The sequence below is a fragment of the Belonocnema kinseyi genome, chromosome 7 (genome assembly GCF_010883055.1).
Source record: "Belonocnema kinseyi isolate 2016_QV_RU_SX_M_011 chromosome 7, B_treatae_v1, whole genome shotgun sequence".
NCBI classification, from domain to species: domain Eukaryota; kingdom Metazoa; phylum Arthropoda; class Insecta; order Hymenoptera; family Cynipidae; genus Belonocnema; species Belonocnema kinseyi.
This window is the reverse complement of record NC_046663.1, coordinates 91,031,949-91,048,354: the sequence shown is the minus strand read 5'-3', so window position 1 is coordinate 91,048,354 and position 16,406 is coordinate 91,031,949. Positions and strand designations below refer to the sequence as shown.

At 31.0% G+C, this 16,406-nt stretch overlaps 2 protein-coding genes across 4 annotated transcripts in view; one reads left to right on the top strand and one right to left on the bottom strand.

Moving 5' to 3' along the window:
• The window catches only part of LOC117176039, a 46,446-nt gene extending 41,014 nt beyond the window's left edge, over positions 1 to 5,432 (bottom strand). The window contains exon 1 of one of the 3 annotated variants that reach the window (XM_033366023.1): positions 5,366 to 5,432. The gene's annotated coding sequence lies outside the window, so the exon portion shown is untranslated. The other 2 variants (XM_033366022.1, XM_033366021.1) reach the window with 2 other exon arrangements.
• Positions 5,433 to 11,691: 6,259 nt separating this feature from the next.
• Positions 11,692 to 16,406, top strand: part of LOC117176062 (regulation of nuclear pre-mRNA domain-containing protein 2) — a 35,708-nt gene continuing 30,993 nt past the window's right edge. The window contains exon 1 of the mRNA XM_033366065.1: positions 11,692 to 12,380. Coding sequence (XP_033221956.1) covers positions 12,224 to 12,380 — 157 coding nt within the window. The 5' untranslated portion in view covers positions 11,692 to 12,223. The remainder of the gene's footprint in view (positions 12,381 to 16,406) is intronic.

Here is a 16,406-nt window from a genome sequence, read left to right as displayed (position 1 = left end):
GTCCTAGTGATCGTGATGCCAATTTTCTTGTTTTTTATTTTATTTGAATGAATGTAATTTCTATTTGATATTATAAAATGCTAACAATAAGTGGTTTTTATTAATAAATGTTACTTTTAATATATTTGTGTAACAATATATTTAAATTATAACCAACTTTTACGATTAATGGGACATTTATCTTATATATCTGTATTATTTTCCCTTTTCCTAATAAGAGTAATTATTCCGCACCTTAATATAACACCTCAGACTATGTAAAAAGATTTGCGAAACCAACCGCTGCTGATAATGACTAGGAATACGTTTCAGTTTTGAAAGTGCCTTAGACTCGGGTATAACATATGTTGTTTTCTACAGGAAATTAGACAAATACGTGTTTTTTCGATTAGTTAAAAAAATGATTTCTAAGGTGATGCGTATTTGATTTTTTTGCTTTTGTTTAAAAAAAAAAAATTCTTTAAACTTATACGTCTTTTGACCAAATGGAGATATTAAAAATTTTTTTCCAACTTCTGGTGGAGTTTATCATTTTCTTTCGGAACCAGTGTGTTTTTGTATTATGATAGGGAAAATATCTTGTGAGTTTTATGCGAGCTGAATGCCTTTTGTGGCCTAAATTTTTTCCTTCATAAAATCGAGTTTTCGCATTCTCCTTTCAAACAATGACATTTACGAAAAATTGCAAAAAAAATAGTTTGCGCAGTTAAACAAGTTCTGCAAAAAGTTCTTTTACTCGCTTGTGAGATCTTGCACCATTTCCGAGTAAAATAAAAAAATTCAATTTCATAAAGAAATAATTTCTCTTGACCACAAAAACGGTTTTAGCCCACATAAAACTTATAGAATATTTTATTTATGTAAACAAAATTTGGTACAAAATATTTTTAAAAAATAAAAAAAAGGTATGCTTAGCCTTCTTTCAAAGAAATTACCCATATCGGCCAGGGTAAAAGTGTCAGTCTCCGGACACGTATCAGTTGTCGAAGTCTCGTATATTTTATAGTGAGAATAGTGTAATAACCGGTAATTATAAAAAGTAAATTTTATTTATGTACTGCATGTTTAAAGTTTTTAAATTTATCCGAACTAAAATGCAGAATTATTTAATTTACCCTGAGATCGGACAGCCTGTCCAACCTATAGCGTTGAACATCATGAAGACCAAGATCGGGAGATAAATAAAACGTAGTCATACGTTTGTTGAAATATAATTTATCATTTACTTGTTTTTAGATAAAGTTATTATTTCATTTGTTCAATTTCATCTATACATTTTTTAATCAAACATTCTTACATTTAGTATTTTAAAGTAGTATAATATTGAGTCTAATTGCTTTCGAGAGAAATTTGTGACAATTAAAAACACTGTCTGACTATTGGAACACATGCTGTCCGACCACCCGTGATTTCTTGACTTTTTCCAGAAAACATTTTTTCTCACAAAATGGAATCCGAAAATTTGAATATTTGTTAGACAAAAATTAAAAATAAGTGCCTACAACGATTTAAATATGAGGGTAACGCTATTTGTCCAACTAATGGTACGTTTGCCCTACAAATGACCAGATTTTCATGACAACTCAAAGAATTAAATAGAATTGAAAGCTTTGGAAATTAAATAAGACATTATGGAAACTTGATGTACTCTTGAAACGTTATAATTACACTTTTTTATAATTGTAAAAATTTAGGAGTAAATAAACGTTCCTTTAGAAATTTTTGGTGACAAGCATTTATTATTTTTATTCAGCGTCCGCATATTTTGGAAGCAAGTTTTTATCGTTTTTTGTAAAAAAAAACTGAAAATTCGACTATTAATATCTGCCGAAAGCTGATTTTTAAAAGTTGTCATATTGTAACCTCAAAGTACTTTAGGAGTTTACTTTGAATTGGAAATTGTTAACGCAGTCCGCAGCCGAACCGATTGCAATTTATGGCTAGGGTTACATCTATTTCCTTGAAAATAGATAACTTTTACAGATACAATTTTTTTGTGCTTGATTCAGCAACACGTCATGTCGGAAGTGGAGTTTTAGATTTTACAGAATATTTTTTTTGCTCTCCTGAAATATTACGAATTTATTGGTTATCTAGTTCTATAGAAATATTCTAAATAACCGTTATTTTTATTTTAAAGTAATCAAAGCTACAAAAACGTTTAACCCCTAACCAGGATATATTCTAAGCCTAAGGGGCTGTATTAACCAAAAAGGCAATGTTAAATGAAAAACAAGTAGTATTAAACATCAATTTCGGGCAGTGTTTTTATATAAGTATCTACTTTTAGAAAGAGACATTAACTGTAAAAATGAATCATCACACCAAATATTTTCAAAGCAACACTATCATCACTGATCGCCAATTCGCGGCCTATTCTAAATGATTCTAAATGAACAATCAACACGAAATATTTTCAGAGTTTCGCGAGATTATTATACATAATATTTTTTCAGTTTCTAGGGATTCAAATAATGTTTAATTTTAGACAGCTCTGACAAATTATTTTAAAAGATATTCTTAAATATATTATCACTATCGATTAATTAAATAATACTAAAAAAATTATTACTAATTCCTTGAATTTGTCCGTAAGGTACAGGTAAAATTTTATGTGGGTACTATATTAAATTCAAATTGAACCGTTTCAAATTCCTACCTTTGGCAGTAAAAATATTGAATTTAAACAATTTTCCACGGAAAAGATGTGTTTTCAACTAAAAACAACATTGGGAATTTTCACTTCAGCCACCAGCTAAGTTCACTTCGTTGACTATTGAGGGGAAAAACAAGGGACCAAATCCATGGGATTCGGTTCATTTTTGCCATATTTTGCTAATATCTGCGTAAAAACAAGTTTTTCTACATAACTGTAGTTGAAAAATAGTTTTTATTTTTAAATTAATATTTAATGTAATAGTAAAATGATAATGATTATTAATTACCAAGATATTACATAAATAAAGTTTTATTACATTTTTTCCCTCAGCTTTCACCGAAGTGAAGTTAGCTGATAGTTGAAGTGAAATTACCTGATACTTAAATTTTCAATTAAAAAAATTAATTTTCCATAGAAAAATATAACTAATTTTCAACTAATGTAAAGATTTTCGATTAACATTATGAATCTTTAATTGGAATTGATGAATTTTAAACCAAAAAGATGCATTTATAATGAAAGATTCAATTTTCACCAAAAAAGATTAATTTAATTTTCTACCAAAACGACCATTTTTCATCGAAACACATGAATTTTTACCTAAAAAGATGAGTTTTCAACCAAGAAGAATAATTTCCACCAAAAATAAGGAATTTTCAAGTAAAAATGATAAATTGTAAACCCAAAATCGACGTAGATTTTCGGATAAAAAATTATTTTTTATCCAAAGAGATGAATTGTTAACCAAAATAATAGAATATTCAATTGAAATAGTTACATTTTCAACCAAAATATACGAATTTCTATCTAAAAAAGATCATTTTTAGCCAACAATTAAATAGTTAAAAAATTAATATTCAACAAAATAGATGAACTTGAACTAGAACTATGGAATATTTAATTGGAATAGTTAGATTTTCAACAACAACCAAATTCATTAAAAAAAAAAAAGAAATTTCAATTTGAAACAAAATTGTCGAATTTTGAAAGATAGCATTCAATACTATCACACTTGACACTGATTATTTGAAATACATAGTGTAATTTATAAAGTTTCAGGTTAATGAATTCTTCAATGTTGAACTTTTTAAAATTAAAATTGTAAAATTTCAAACGTTTAACGCTTTATTTAGAATCATTAATTCTGAAGTTTGAATAAAAAATTTAAACACGTCAAATTATATGACTTGCCTAAATTAAAAAAGAAAAATCGAACATATTCGTATTGTATATTAAAATATGTAATTGCAAAAAAGCCGTATGACTCATCTGACATGAAAGTTTACATACAGATAAAAAGTATAGCGAAATCCATGTTCTGAAACCTATATTACAAGAAAGACGATATTTTTTCTATAAATTAATTATCTCAAATAAGTGAAAGTATTCATCGTAATCATACACCCAATTTTTTCTTTATTTCTCGAAAATAGAAACCAAACTACAATTAAAAGAAAACATTACAGAAATTAATGGGAACAGGTTCATGGTTTCTAACACAACAAAATGGAAGGGTAAGTTACTCTTATCTTTAAAAATGCCTGAGTTCACCTAACGTCCTAACCTAAGCCTCTATGTCAAGGTTGAAATAAATACATTCAAAACCTATGAAAAATCGATGTTTTTTTTTAGGAATTAAAAATAATTCTAAAAAAAAAATAAAAACTGCAAATAAATGTTCGACATCGATGAATTGGCAATCAGTGATAATGAGCAATTTTACAAAGAAAAGGATGATATGAAAACATCGTTCCCGAGGCGTATTTTTATTTTAAAAAATTATCAGATTACCTAACCTCAAAATTTTCCGATTCTAGTCGAAAGCAAATAAAAATTTATTAGGAGATTGAGGTTAGGAAAGAAAAAGTACCTTTTGTGTAGATCCTTGAACTGTCAATAAAAGACACAAGACGAAGTATCACTTTAATGTTTATATCGTTTATACTTGCACGAACTTTCGTACGGCCGCTTTCAGCATTGTTCGCGTAATGCAAAAGCGGCGATCTCACATCGCAACATTAAATAACGCGATAATCCACTTTATAATCTAATTTTTGTCTTTGATTCATGCTACACTGATCTCTATTTCTACACCTCAACATCCATAGGTATCGAAAGATGAACACACTGTACTGTACACGCCGCACTGCTTGCGTCCTCTTCGCACCGGAAAGACACAATACACCATGATCACCACTGCTGCGCAACCGTTTATACCCGAAAATCCATGGCGAAAATCAACCATTTTTTGGCTGTTCTTATCCTTTTAATTTTTCGAAATTAATAAAAGGTTCACTTAAATTGAAAAAAATGAAATAAATTGCTTACAAAATGGGAACGTATTTCCACGTGAAATATATATTTTTTTATATTTAATTTTGAAGTTGTGAAATGTAAAAACAAGATCTTAGACCGTATCATATCTGAAATCCTCATTTTCTCACTTGCAATCGGCACTATTTACTAAATAGTGCCATAATGGACTTACCTGGTGGAAATACATTTTCGCTGGAAACCCCCTTGTTTACAAAATTCGAGACGCGACCACGTTTTTTAACGAATTCTCGTTCGTTTTGATAATCGTATCAGCTAATACGAGTCAGAAATTTGAGATCCTCTCGGAGAATCCAGGAATAATTGTATAGACAAGATATACACCAACAAATTAAATCAGTATTATTTAAAATGTGACAAACAGGAGCTTACAAAACCGGTTTTGCTCTATGCTCAAGTTCTCCCAGTAACATAATATCTTTGTATATCTTTGCACTAACTGTCAACATTGGAGATTCGTCAAATGGAGTTCTTGTTCTGAAGAATTGACGGTTGCGATTGGTCACCGAAAAGATAAAAAGGTTGAAAGTCTACAGGCTTTGAATGCAATTGTAAACAAATGTGATTAAATTATAATAGGGTCACCAACTATATTTTTAATTTTTAATGTAGAACTATCATTCTAAAATCAATTATAATATCAGTATAATTTAAAACATTTTTTTCTCGAATTTTTATTTGATAAAAAATGTATACACTTTTCAAACTTGAAATTCTGTCGCGCCATGCTGCCACCTAGATGTGGTGTCATAAGCTTTCAAATAAATGTTAAGACTGGTGTTCTGTACAAATTCCATTGTTAAAAATCCTAAAAAAATATTTTTATATATCCACAGATGAGGAACGGAAGAAATTGATAAAACTGTCCAGCGTGACATGTGCCCTACAAAATTAAAAGTACGAATATATTGTTGCTAGGATTTGTTCAAATATTTCAACGTTAACGAATGAAATAATATTTCTTTTTAATGGAGAAACATAAGATATCTTAACAGCTACCAAAAGGGATTAGCAATTTGAAGATTATGTTTTGTGGTTAAATTATAACCAAAATTTTATTCGCATACAAAAATATATTTTTAAAATTATTATTTTATTATATTAATTATACTTGAGCATTTACGGACATTTATGTTATAATCCTTAACGTATAATTTAATATGCGATCGATTCCAACATATGAAAAAGCTTGTACCTCAAAATTCAATTTTCATTTTAAGGCCATGTGCCGAGTGAGTCACGTGATCAGATTCATACCTTACCGAAACTTTTTTTTTCCTAACTTATTTTCACATGAAGCGTCACATCGAGTTAAAAATTTGGGATAATAAATAAGAAACACTAAAGAAGGTGTGTCTGATCCTAAATTTTAATAATTATGAAAAAAGCAAAATAATATTATTTATAGAAAAAACTTTTTTCATCGTTATAAAAATTTAGGACCAGAGCCACCTTTCTTAGTGCTTCTTATTTATTATCTCAAATATTCAACTCGATGTGGCGTTTTGTGCGAAAATAAGTTGGGAAATTAAAAAAGTGTCGGTAAGGCAGGAATCCGGTCACGTGGCCCACTCATTGCATGGCCTTAAGGACATGTGATACTTCGTTGTATGGTCAATCGGGTATAGTTCCCCCGGCATTTTTTCCACAAAAATGCAAATTTTTAAAAACTGAATTCGGAGATGCTATAAAATATCATAACGGACGTCCCCGGACTCTTTTTTGAGGGATAATAACAAAAAATTGTATTGTTCTAAATAAAAATGTTACGCATGTGCATTATTTTGAGGTTAAGGTCGTTTTCCAGCTCTGTCATTATAATTTGAAAATTATTGACGAAATAAACTTTTTTGATTACCTACAAACAAGGTTAGTTCCCGGACAGTAGTTACTATGGTTATTTGCAAGTCCAAAGTTTTTGGGGTTTTTGGTCAAAAATGTTGTGTAATTTGGAAGTAACGCTCGGGAGAATTGTAACACATAACCCCGAAATATACACACACGTTTTTTGCAAAATCAAACATTTTTGGAATTAATCCAGAAAAAAAGTGTGCAGGGACGTCCGTTAGCATGTTCGCTATCATTTCCAAAAATTATACGACAAAATATTTATTATTCGAGACAAAAAAGCCGGGGGAACCTAAAACAGACTAAAATCGATAATTTTCTAAGTATCACATGGTCTTAAAGAAAATATATTAGTTTTAGATTTTCACATAATCATCTTAATGAGAAGGTATTGTTTTTATGTGAAAACTCACTATCGCGGATTGCTTGAAATCACTACGTGTCATGGATTCATAAATCCGAGAAAACTGGTTTTAGGATAGTGTCTGTCTGTCGTTCCCGCTGTCTGTGGATACATTTTGAAATACTAGTCGGATTGGATTATGCTTTCGCTCGCAGTTTTATAGAGACCAAAAAGAAAAGATCGAGTTCGTTAACCGCAGCTATTTTCGATTAAAATTAAAAAAGTGAGAACATTTTCAAAATTGTTGAGACCTTATGATCTTTACGACGTTTTTCAAAAGTTATTGATTATAGCATTTTCAGTATAAATAAGGGAAAAAAACAAAAAATGAACATTATAAGCCAAACAACGCGCGTTACCAAAAAAAAAAAGTAGAAAAATAGATAAACTTTGCTTTGTGAAAGCCCAGTACGATTATCACAGCAACTTTTTGAATTTTCTTGAAAAATCGAAAATTCCATTTTGCGCTAAAACTATACAAGTCACGAGAGAATATGGATGATTCAAAAATTGTGCACACAAAAAATATCTACAAATTTGTTATGAATCGCTTTTTAACAGGGAACCCAGTTTTTTTATTCGTAAAAAACGTAATTGAAAATAAAAAATACAACCATTTTTGTTCAAACAACACAGCTACGAAAAAAAGGAAGATAAAAGTTGTTCACTCAAAAAACAGCTACAAACTTGTTCATTAATCATTTTTTGATAGGATACGCATTTTTTGTTTTATTCATAAAAAAGACATTAAAAATAAGGAAATTACATTTTTCGACTGACGATAGTAACGACACAAACTATAAAAAAATGAATAGACAAAAGTACGAAAAAAATTAATAGATAAAGGTTGTTCATCCTAAAAATATCTACAAATTTGTTCTAAACTTTTGTTGCAAAAATATATTTAAAATAAAAAAAACTAACGTTTTGGAACAAGGACACACGTTTCAATAAAATTCTATTTAACACAATTTCTTGCCTAAATCATTATATGTACAAATTTGCTTAGAATCACTTTACGTTAGCATGCGAATTTGAAGTTTAAATCGTAAAAACTAACACTGAAAATAAACCATTTAAATTTGTTGATAATCAACACAAGTTGCAATAAAATGTTTATTACAAAATTTTTTTACTTTATTTTACAATATCTTAAATCTAATATACATTTAATATGAAAGTGCTGAACGTAGAAGTTTACATTGTGGACAAAATCGAGTACAAAGCAAGAGATAATTTCGTTAAAGCCAAATGAGCTTTAACAAAATACAATTCACAATCACCAAATTCTAATTTTCGATGATTTCACATTTAATTCTTAATGTTTTTTGCGTGACGGTAGAAAAGTTCAGAGACCGAGCGCGTAGCGCTAGGTAAATACATCATCGAGAGCGAAACACAAGATCTAATAGACGTACGACTTTAGCGCTCTCAAATTTGCGAGCCGCTCGCATAGGGCTACGATGAGAATGAGCCCGCGCAGCGGGCACATTTTTGACGCTGTAGAGGTACTTTTGTTTAAACAAATTATTTTGATTTTTATCCAACTGACATATGTATTTTTCTTGAACTTTAAAAGCGTCTGACGTCTCACTCGTCTTTCATACCATGGGAGTGACGCATGATTCGTTAAAGAAAATTGGCATTTTCGGTCAATATTTTTTTACTTTGTAATTATTACAAATTATTTGATAAACGGAATCAAGTTTCAATTTGATTGTTCAGGGGCGAATCCAAAAAAATATTTAAGAGGGGGTGGGGTCAATATATATATATATATATACGAAAGGCTAAAAGCTTCGGGGGGGGGGGGGCTAATCACCTCCCCTAGATCCGCTACTGTGATTGTTGCATGAATTTTAGATTAAATATTTTCTAAAAACTGCATACAATTTTTAAAAATGTAGTGCATTAAAACAAAATATCAATATTTCATTTCTGACAAATAAAATATTTAAGAATAAGTACCGAAACCCCTATTCAAACAACTTAGTGAACTTGAAACGTCACATCCTGCAAAAGGCTAAACCAATCAGAATAGTTGTACCACTAGCAGCCAGCATATTCATATTTACTTCATCAACTTCGCTAATCAGACTGATGTTTACTTCCGACGCTGATGGTCCAATCAGAATCTATCATCTTCCCGCAAAATAGTAAAAAGTATACTTTTAAACATAAAAAATTTTTAACCTATTTAAAAACACTTTCCCTTTTTATTGTTTTTTTTTTAATTTCATCAGAAAAAAACATATTTGTAAATATGCAAATTTTCGGTATCTGGTTTTTAACGGATCTTTACGTTTCGGCACTTACAGAATCCGAAAATCATAAAATTTAATCGGTGTCTGTCTGTATATATGGCTGTCTGTATGCCTGTATGTATGGTTACCTGAATGTGTAGCCACGCTGACTTATGAAGGATATGTCCAATCGAGTCAACCTTTGACACACATCTTAAGGTTCCCAAACTGAAGGTTAAGTTCGTTTAGCAGATATTTCCAACCAAAAGTACAAAATTTAGAGCATTTTCAAAATTTGAATAAAATTTTTTTGTGAGTTTTAGAAATTTTTGTCAAATTCTCTGGTACATGTCAAAAAGACTTGCAAATGACCACAATGAGATTTTTGAAATCGATAAAAATCCAAAAAATTATATGCATATCACCATATAAAATATATATTTTTTGAAACTATTATCATGAAATTTCTTATTAGACAAAAGTTGCAAAAGTTAGATCGTTTTCTAAAATATGTGATTTTGGTTTTTAAGAGGTCCATAAGTTTCAAGCGTTGTTTTTAGTAGATTTTAACATAATTTACAAATTACCTTGATGAAATTTTTCAATTGGATACAAATTATCGAGCGCGATTCGCGAGTTTCGCAATGAGAAAATAATCGCCAAAGCCATAGGTGCTTTGAGAACCTTCTTTAAAAACAAATCGAAAAAAATTGCAGTTACAATTTATGGCTGTAATTCCTCAGAATTTAAAATCACAGCGCAATAAGAATTTGCCCGCGCAGCGGACATATTTTTTAAAACGAGTTTTGTAATTTTTTGTTTATTGGATTTATTCACAACCCCACTAAATAAAATCAGCATAAAATTTTTCTATGATTAAGTGAAGAAACATCAACATCATTTTTATTTTTTTAATTACAAGCATATCAATTAAAAAATCAAAGATTTTTACATTCTCATCCTGATGAGAAGGAATTGGTTTCATGTAAAAAACGACTTGCGCGACTTTATCGTCGTCGTTGTTGTCGTTATAATCTGTAAACGCGGTAACATTTGAAGGAATTATTCGATTGGATTCTCCTTTGGCACATTTTATACGGATATGAAAAGGAAGGACGAGTTCGTTAGCCAGATTTTTTTGACAAAAATTTAAAAAGTTAGAGCAGTTTGAAAATTTTTGACACCACTTTTTTTTAATAGTTGGAAATTCTTTTGACTGCTTTTTATATAAGACTAAAATACGAACAATTTATTCCCATTTATTTTGCTGATAAAATAAAAATTACCAAAGTTATAGCATTTTCAAAATCCAAAAAACCAAACGAAAATGAACATTTTCAGCCAAAAAAAAAACGTCGTATGCGAAAAAGTTAAGAGAGAAAAAAACGTTACTTTTTCAAGGCCGAGGTAAATAAAAAATGTATTATATTTGATAAAAAATTGTTGAGCATAATGTAGAAAATTTAACATTGTGGGAAAAATCGAGTGCGAAGCACGAGATATGTAATAAGAATATGTTCGCTAAAGCCGAAAGAGTTTTAACAAAAGAGAGTTCACAATCGCAAAATTAAAGTAGCCGATTCCTTGATCTTTAATTTTGAAAGGTTTTATTTATAAATAATTTGAATCTTTAGCAACTATATTATTGCATAACATTTTGAATGTTTTAAAAATTCTTGGTTCTTCTGATTCTTCTGATAGACTGCAATTCGCGTGGATCGGCATTCTTAACTTCTTTGATTCATTTAATTTCCATTCAATCGAAGAATTGAAGAAAAGCGATTCATTATAAATCAGGAAACACAATTCGCGGGCAAAAATCTCGTTGAATTATTATTTTTTGTTTTCCGATTGGAACGATCTTTTACTGGAATGATAGACCGCGATTCGCGTGAATAGGCTTTATTAAATTCTCTGATTCAATTAATTTGCATATTCAATCGATTCTGTTTTTTGCGCGGTATAAAGGCCGCCAGTGCAAAAAAAAAAAGAATATAAAATATCAAATCAATTAATATGATGGAATTTACAAGATTCATGAAAAAAGTAACATTGTGCCCGAGACGCGGGAACCGCTGGAAAATTGTTTTATAAAATACAGTACTTCAAAGCGTGCAAAATTTGCCGGGCAGAAAGACGCCCGTCAAAAAAGAAACAAAAAAAATTGTTTCGTACACTGATTGCCGCGCCACGGCGCCGGCCATTGCGCGGTCGAAAAGATGGCGGAATTGCCTTGTTTTCGTGGTCGGTCCTAAGAAAAGGAACGCGAACATTGCCATCGTTTTTCGAAATCTTTAACCTGCAAATCGCGAATTTCTCGTAACTACTCGTAATTATTCGAATGTGACGATTATCTGGAAGCAAAATCACACTATTTCCAGGAAGAAAATTTAAACTATCGGAGTGCCTTTTCGGCGTGCTGCTTTTCGGAAAATTTTGCACAGACTTTGCAAGGTTTTTTGTTGTTTTTGTTGACACAGACGGAATCCGCGAAAGATTCTCGTCTCCGAGATAATATTTGTTACCATTACGACCATGGTAATTACCATTCTGACAATGCAGAACTCGGTGAAGTCGAGGTCGTCGTGAGTGTAAAGTTTTTGGTTAGGTTACTCTTCCAGTAGACGTTGTGTTAATGATGCTGAAATGCCGTGTTTCGTGTTCCCCGCAAAGGGTCACGTGTAGAAAAAATAATTATTAGACTTGTGAGCAGTGAAAGTAAAAACAAAAGGAAATATGGCAAATGACGATTTCGACGCGGAGTTTTTCGAGCGAAGACTCCTCGCATTGAAAGACTCCCAGGATTCGATCCAGAGTCTTTCCGCATGGTGCTTGGAGAGGAGAGCACATCATAAAAAGATTGTTGCCACCTGGTTACAGGTCTTGAAAAAAGGTGATTGATACATATATATGTATATTATTTGTTAGTTTGCAGATATCAGTTTTACATCAACTCGGTCAGATTTCGATTAGTGAGCATGGGGAACACGAAGGTAGCAACCACTTTGTTGAAGTCTAAAGCGCGGGATTTAGTTTTCAGTTCTGTCCCTAAACTTAATTTTTAATGTTATCTAGTTTTTGAAATATATATTTTTCGTCTTAAGCTTCTCTAATTGTGATCATTGAGGTATTTCGCATGTTTGTTTTCTGATAGGTGCATATTAATGTCAACATAACCTCAATTTTGCGCCAACAACTTTTTAATCAATTATGCAACGTTATAGGTCAAATTTGTGGTTTTTAGAATATTTAGATCTTCTTTGGCTGTATAAATTACTATAATTTTGTTGAATATAATACAAATTCATATTGTGAGCGTGTATATAAACTGATTTTTTTTTATGAAACTTTTGTTACTACGTCGGCTTTTTCGATAATAAAAAATTGTTTTCTGTAGTTTCTAACATTTTAAACAGTTTTTTTTATGAAAAACTGTGATAAATCCGTTATTCCGAAGTACATTGTTGTAAAAATTGACTTTGGTGCGTAATATTAAATAGGAAATTGTCTTAATTTGATGAAAGTCCTTTTAATTAAAGAGATTAAAGATTGAGTAAACAATTTAAATAACAATTTTCTCAGTTTTGTTGTCGTCTGTTCGATATTAAAAACGCTCGAGAATTTCTATTCTATTTTTTGTGTAATTATTGTACAAGCAATAGCAAAATAAAGAATAAATTTGATTGAAACTGCTGTAAATTTAGAATGCAGTACTTTCTGAGTTATTGGAATTCTACATTTCTAGGATTTCTAGATCGTTCCAAAATGTTTGCTCATGACGTTGCATTTGGTGCCGCCACTGTAGCAATTAGAGAAAATAAAAAATATGTTTTTTCTCGAATAATTACGAATTAAATTTATACATTGGAAAAGGCTTTCAGTATTAAATTCCATTTCATACTACAAAATTTTCTTTAATGTTTAAGTTAAAAAAAGTAGTTGAAAAAATTTAGCGTTTAAAACGTAGAAGATAACGAACTGCATAGCTGTATGGAATTTTCCGTAAGACTAATCCTATCACTACTGAGCCGGTTTTACAGAAAATTCCGTAATCCTAGTCAGTGCCTGCAAATAATTACATAGGGAGTACTGTTCTTCTCCTACTCCTATGCGTTTCCTCTTTTCACGAAAAACCTCCCCCTTTTTCTTTAAATGTACTGCATTTAAAAATAAAATATTTTAATTACCCAGCAAATTCGCTGAAATTATTGAATGCACGTAAGATTTATCATGATTTAATTATTCATATTCGTATTTATTAACAGGGAAAATATTCTGAATTATGAGAAAAGATTTGAAAATGTAAAAATTCTTTATTTGACGTGAGTGTATTTCACACCGTAAATAGATTTCCAGCGGCTTAAGTATAGCAATTTTTTAAAATAAATTATTGAATAGTTTTTTCTTTTTTAAATGTGAAGATACATGTCTAATATTTCACCTTTTTAGACATCCTTTGAGCTTAGATTCCTGACATTTTGAAAATTTGTATGTTTAAGATCGGAAAATTAATCTTAGAAAAATCAGGGTGGCCGCTGGACCGAGCATTCTGGAAAACCGAGAATTTCATGAGACCGGGAAAAACTGGGAAATGACATTGAATTTATTTTTGATCGGGAATTTGACACATTTTTAGAAAAAATCTCCAACTTTGATTTCGACCGTGTTTGTAAATAACTAGTTAAATTGTGCTCCTTTTCAATCACGATATCATTCAGTTTAGAGTGCATAATTCGAAAATCTTTCACTTTAAAAGTTGTTCGTTTTAGATTTTTAATTTTGAAGCGTGCATTTTAATGTAAATAATTTTAAAATTCAGTTTAAAAGACCTAAAAATAAAAATTTAGAAACGTTTAAAATCGAAGATTTTTGATAAAAAATATTTTCATTTGATCCACTGACTATAAATTAATTAATGAGTTTTTAAATTAAATTGTACTTTAAGATTTGAAAAGTTACTAATAATTGATTGTGCGAGACGATTCGGAAGCAGATCACAATTTTAGAATGTCCAAATTCTAACGTTTAAAAGTTAAACTGTTTAAATTGGAAAGTCTGATTAGTTAATCAAATGTAAACGTCCGATTGAAACTTTATAAAATATTTTTAATTTTAAAATAACTCAAAAATAATATATTTCTGATCAAAGGCTTTTATTAAATTACAAATTAAATTTTTAAACCAGTCAATTAAAAATTTTTCAATTAAGAAGAATAACAATTACTTACCATTTAGAATTACCTAAATGTTAATTTAAAACTAGTAGTTATAAATTAAATGTACAAAACTTAACAAAAAAATCCGTCCATCTCGCGGGCATATTCTCATAGCGCGCTGCGCGCGCGGTTCACAAGTTTGACCGCGCCTAGGGCGTGCGACTTTTGGTTCTCGCGCTTCGCCCTCGATGATATATTTATCTCGCACTCCGCACTCGGCCTTTGTATATTCCTTACACTTGTGCACAGATTTTTTAAAACTAAAAGTTAAAACATCGACAACAGTAATTTGGTGATAGTGACTTCTTTTTTGCTAAAACTCCCTCGGCTTTAACGAATACATTCTCATCACGTATCTCGTGCTTCTCACTCGAATTTGTATCTCAACTTGTATATCCTTTCCGTAAATGTATATTATTACAATTCATAACATGCATTGATATTAAAACAGACGTAGTTTCATTGTCTCTTAAAAAAGCGCATTCTTTAAAAAAGTTAGTTATTGAACATTTTACTGCAACTTCTGCCGGGTTTACAAAAACTGAATGTACTCATTTCCAATTTTATTGTTACGATTGAAACGTAGCACATACGGTCGAAACATCAACCTCACATTTTTTCAACTTCTAAATTGAATCCCTACCTCAGTGACCCACAAAACTTCGATTAACGATGGTTTGGGGGCGGGGGTGGGAGGTGGTTAGTTTCAAATAAGAGTCGTAGCTGGTTAGTTTTTTCTGCTGAGAAGTTCAACCAACCTTCAGCAGCGTTGTGTTAGATGGGAGTTCATATGATCTCATTTTCACATTCCCGGCCCACAGTGGGGAAAAATGTCATTTTTGGTTCAAAATAACTTACAGCCCACAAATATTGAGTGATTTGAACAAAAAAAATTGAAAAAAAGCTGTTAAGATTTCTAAGAGAGTTGTCGAGTCTGATTTTTCAATTAGGTTTTCAATTTTTTATAAATAAATAAACAAATATAACGAAAAAATGGCCATTTTATCTATTTGACGTTCACTGTGCTCGTCAATAACAGAAAAAGTGTTGAAATCGTCTAAGTTTGATACATTAGTATTCGCTAAAGATGTTCCAATATTACACACACACACACACACACACAAAATTAAAAATTGGTTATAAGGACAACCGCAGGATTTCGCTGGGAGCGTGTGCTAATCTGCAAAATTACACCCGCTCCCAGCGAAATCGCGGTAAAATTTCAGCCACAACCACGTATCACGACGTGAGATAGGTGATTACAGTCTGTAACGGAATCAATACGACGATTCAGCAAAAGCCTCGTGTACCCTAAGAACACGGAGCGACCCAAGGACTACCGCCTTCTGCTTTTTTCCCGCAAGTGTTTTAGCATATTGTTGACACGCAGAGATGCTTCTTAGGCCATCAGCAAGTGAAAGCTTTGCATCTCCAAGAGCGCCGATGATACGGACGATTAGTTTAACAGAATATTCCGGGTACAATCGTTGCAACTCCCTTATAAGGTCTCGATACCTCTCTTTCTTTTCATTCTCCTTGGCTATGATGTTTTTGTCAGCTGGTGCCGAAAATTCGATAACGAACATGGTTTGCTTCTCAAAGTCAAAAAGAACCATGTCTGGCCTCGAGTAAGCAACAGAAATAATTGTCGAGAATGTAAAGTTCCAGTATATGCGGCACTTCCCATTCTCGACAATTGACTC